The sequence below is a fragment of the Clinocottus analis genome, unplaced genomic scaffold (assembly GCF_023055335.1).
Source record: "Clinocottus analis isolate CAN_PGR_092001 unplaced genomic scaffold, fCliAna1.0.p SCAF_6, whole genome shotgun sequence".
NCBI lineage: Eukaryota > Metazoa > Chordata > Actinopteri > Perciformes > Cottidae > Clinocottus > Clinocottus analis.
The window spans coordinates 2,646,270-2,651,162 of NW_027176218.1; the positions used below are offsets into that span (position 1 = coordinate 2,646,270).

At 45.6% G+C, this 4,893-nt stretch overlaps 1 protein-coding gene across 1 annotated transcript; it reads left to right on the top strand.

Annotated features, from left to right (window-relative positions):
* Nucleotides 1-1,339: 1,339 nt before the first annotated feature.
* Nucleotides 1,340-4,893, top strand: hapln3 (hyaluronan and proteoglycan link protein 3). The gene is made up of 5 exons (XM_068603215.1): nucleotides 1,340-1,377; nucleotides 2,230-2,375; nucleotides 2,713-3,123; nucleotides 3,950-4,252; nucleotides 4,334-4,893. Exons 2-5 carry the CDS (start codon nucleotides 2,234-2,236, stop codon nucleotides 4,609-4,611), a joined length of 1,134 nt encoding a protein of 377 aa, XP_068459316.1. The 5' UTR covers nucleotides 1,340-1,377; nucleotides 2,230-2,233; the 3' UTR covers nucleotides 4,612-4,893.

The following is a 4,893-nucleotide window of genomic DNA, read 5'->3' on the forward strand; positions in this document are numbered from 1 at the left end:
CGGGGAAATATTTGCTTTGTTACTCGAGGCCACGGCAAGACAGGGGGCCCGTATATGGAATATTCTGTACTCAGCCTCAACGTGCCAGGAAGACAGAGTGTTGCTGCTGGAAAAGACAACTTTTAACACATTGTTTTGCAAAAAAAAAGCTGTAAATCTCCATTTTATTTATTTATAACAAATGCATTGTCCAATTATCCGATTGTTTAACAGTTTTAAGGATTTATGTCACGTTCATATGCAGGGAAGAAAACACGTCTCTACTTCTATAAACTCCAGAGCAGTGGAGTCATCCAGAGAAACACCTGCGTTGTTAACTGTTCATGAGAACTTTCCTCTGCTGCTATGAACTGAAACCTTTGTAAATATTACAAGTGAATTATTGTTTGCTTCCACAAATCTGTTTAATCTTCATATTTTCTCTCTAGATAAACGAGATGTACACGTCTTTTTCTCTGGTTATTGCACACAAAAGGTTGAATTTCAGTCGGGTTGGACCACATTCTTTCAGTGGGATGAGACGAGGTCATGAAAGGTCAACAGGTTTGACCTGCAACGCCTTTCATTTCAAACAATGACCCAAATAGATTCCAGCTGCGTGCAAGATGCACGATGTGGTTTTCTTATTGCACAGATATCAGATTATATCATTAGATTATTAGATGTGTAGTTGAGGTGGAGCTAAATGTAACTAATTAGTAATAATAATGTTTTTTCTGTAATGAATTCATCTGCTGATTATTTTCCAATTAATTAATTGATTGGTTTGTGATTAAAATCCATTACAGTTATGGCAGAGGCCAAAGTGATCACATTCACAATGATTATTATTAATAATAATAATAATAATAATAATTTCATTTCTAACGCACTTTTCTTTCAAAAGAATCTGCCCCAGAGCCAATATATATATATATATATATATATATATATATATATATATATATATATATATATATATATATATATATATATATATATATATATATAGTTTTAATATTATTATTATATTGTCCAACAATTATCCAAAATTATCACAATAATCATAAGGAAAAGGCAGCAAATTCTCATATTTGTGAAGCTTTGGCATCAAAAACGGACAATAATCATCAATTAATCTTCTGCCAATTGACCGATCGATTGATCAACTCGTCGTTTCCGCTGCAGCTTGTTGTGTTCTGCTAGTATTTTTATATTTGTAGTACTATAGCACATGTGCTGTGTGTACGGGCTCGTGGACGATGAGGTCACTCCTAAAGGGATGCCTCGTCCCGTGACGTCACGCGCGCGCTCCTCTCGAGCTCCTCTGCAGAGAAGCAGCAGAGGATGAGGAGGAGAAGAAGAGCGGAGGACACGCCGGCGGACGACTGCGGATCTGTGAGTGACTTTACACGACTTGTGACTTCTGTTGTTTACCACAACAACTAAAAAACACGTTTAAACCGGATGTTGTTCTGCTTGTTGTTGTTGTTGTTGTTGTTTTTTACGTCTTCTCTTTAAAGCTTTACGGTATGATTCAGTTAGAGGAAGACTTTACTTGAAATGTAGCTCATGGGAGACTTTTCATAAAGCAGCACGAGAGAAAGATTTAAAACACACCATGTATATATATATGTATGAATATTATAATATCAGCTGTTGTTGAAGTATGAAGCACCAGACGTGAGAGAAAGAAAAATAAAAGAAGATTCGTTTCTGTTTGTCTCATGAGAAACTGTTTCTTTAATCGGTTCTATGCTGTCAGAAGCTCGTCATGGACTTTGTCTGGTTATGTTTTTAGCATGAAGGACAGAACAACAGCAGTAAAACAGGACAATAAAAACAACACAACACGTTCATTTCCATCCCAATGTTTTAATGTCATTGTACTGTAAATGTTCTCATAATGTTCCTAAAAATATTACAAAGATGGCAGGACTTTTTTCCCCTCGTTTTTTTTCCATTATTATTAAAACAATAATTTAAATAAATAACTTTTTTTGTGTGTAATTAAGACATTTGATAATCATCGTTTCGTCTTGTCTCCCTCGGGCCACATTAGAGTCACAATATTTATTTTGTTGTATTTTTTTATAATTATAAATTTATAAACGCATCACTTTCTTTCTAAATAATCGAACAATTGTGAGCTTTTAATTTGTCAGTTTTCATCCAAACAACCTCCAGTCTCTGACCCTCATCGTGACAGCAGAATAAAGAGAGTGTGTTTTCTCGTCCCTCTCGCTGCAGCACCATGCTCAGCCTGCTGCGCCCCCTGCTGGCCGCCTGCTGCTGCTGCTGCCTGCTGCTGCCGCCCGGCGCGCGGGGCTGGATGCCCGGATACAACAACGGCTTCCACTACCAGGACATCAGCAACGGCAACGGGAAAGGAGAGAGTAGGTCCTCTGTGTGCGTGCGCGCGCGCGCGTGTGTGTGTGTGTCAAATGGAGGGCAATGCATAATGTTTACAATTTTACAAAATGAAATATGCATAAAATAGACAACAAAAGAGTGTGTGCATGTGTGAGCGTGAAAGGGATCCTCAGCAATGGTAACGCTGCACGTCCCCATGAGTGAAACAACACAAAATGTAGATATAACAGCTAAAAACAAGAAAGACAAACACTAATACATAGAAATTAATCTAGATTAAAGACCCAGATCAGAAACATTTTATTTTAGCTAATCCCATGTCTATAAAACACACTCGTGTGTTATTTCTGCTCTTTCCAGTCTACTTCAACGGGGTGCGTCTCCACGTGGAATCCCCGCAGCTTTCGGTGTCGGCCACCAGGGGGAGCAGCGTCACGCTCCCCTGCCACTTCCACTACGAGCCGCAGCTGGCCGCGCCGCGCAGGACCCGGGTCAAGTGGTCCTGGGTGCCCGCTAGCCCCGCCGGTGTTGGCGGCGGCGCCCGCGTCCCGCCCGAGGCCTTCGCCAGGGAAACCGAGGTCATGGTCGCGATGGGCAACCGTAACCGCAGCTACGGCAGCTTCCGGGGCCGCGTGCGCCTGCGCCGCGCGGCGCCGGGCGACATGTCCCTCGTGATCAACGAGCTGCGCCTCAACGACACGGGCCGATACCGATGTGAGGTGATCGACGGCCTGGAGGACGAGAGTGTGACGGTGGAGCTGGAGCTGCGGGGTGAGCGACCTGTGTGTGTGTGTGTGTGTGTGTGTGTGTGTGTGTGTGTGTGTGTGTCTGACATGCTATGTGAGGACTCCAGGCCAATTTTCTTGACCTCGGGGTCATTTCAGATCCCTTTGAAGATGAGATATTTACATTCGATGTGGCAGCTATTCAAGATGTGATTCGATAAAACAGCTTTCTCCTGGAGTTTGAATACAGAATTAAGTACTTGAAGTAGATTAACACATGGCTGGATGGATTAATCCACCACGAGGCCCAAGAGTAATAATAATCTGCGGGCCCCTGATGGATGTATAATAAAAGCCTGATACAGCGCAGAGTTCTCCCGGTGGCCAGTCGCAGTACTGCGCCTAGAAGGTTTGGCCCGTCTCGCATTTTCTGGTCATAAAACTATTGACAGGAGAACATTTCTAAACCATGGAGGTCTCAGAAAAGCTGCTTCTATACGTGCATCGTACAGTCTTTACGTGTGAGAGAGAAACAGTAATGCGGAAAGCAGAAAGCATCACAACTATTTAGTTTTATGTGCATGGAATATTCATTTAGATGAATCTTGAGAGTCTGGCATCCAGTTTTTATGATATATTCACCTCCTATTAAACATGTTTGTTGTAATTTGGTGAAACACGAATAGATTTTGGACTTCTACCAGGTGCTAATGCAGGTTCCCACCTTAAAGGACTCAACATTTTGTCACGCTCATCACATCTGCATCTCTTCAACGCATCTCTTTAACCACCAGGGTCGCCTGCCCGTGTATTTCTTTGTATGACGATAAAAAGCCGAACTACCGCAATGCCCTTCTCCTCCCTCTGTGCAGGCGTGGTGTTCCCTTACTATTCCCCGAAAGGACGCTACAGTTTCAACTTCTACGGGGCCCAACAAGCGTGCCGGGATCAGGAGGCCACTCTGGCCACCTTCGAGCAGCTCTTCTCCGCGTGGGAGGACGGCCTGGACTGGTGCAACGCCGGCTGGCTGGCCGACGGCACGGTGCAGTATCCCATCACGGCGCCGCGCGACGGCTGCGGCGGCGTGGACTTGGCTCCCGGCCTGCGCAGCTACGGGCGGCGGCACCGCCTCCTCTACCGCTACGACGCCTTCTGCTTCTCCGCCTCCGTCAAGGGTCAGTTTTAAGCGCAAGACGGAACGACGAATACATATATATCGGTGCATGTTCTTGACTCGTCACCCTCTCCTCCGTTAGGGACCGTCTACTTCCTGAAGCACCAGACCAAGCTCAACTTCACGGAGGCGGTCGAGGCCTGTGCCGGCGACGGGAGTCAAATCGCCAAAGTGGGCCAGATGTACGCCGCCTGGAGGCTGATGGGGTTGGACCGCTGCGACGCCGGGTGGCTGTCCGACGGGAGCGTCCGTTATCCCGTCACAAAGGCGCGGGCTAACTGCGGTCCGCCAGAACCAGGGGTCCGTAGTTTTGGGTTCCCCCCGCTGTACCTGAGATTCGGCGTCTACTGTTACCGGTAGACGCTTCAGAGGGTCGACGCGTGACTCAAAGCGCACCGTTCAAAGCTCTGCTCGAGACGGCTCCCATTGTAGCCTGAGAGCAAATCAGCCGGTAGCCATGTTTGTTCATTTCTGAGCTGTTTTTTGAGGCCATTCGGGTCAAACGCATTTCACCTCCGTAAGACTTTTAACTTCCAGTCAGCAACGACGTACACCCATCACGTGATGCCACTCAAACTAAATGTCTACACTTTTATGGCCAGAAGTATGTGGACACGCAACTGTCTCATCCCCCCCCCCCCC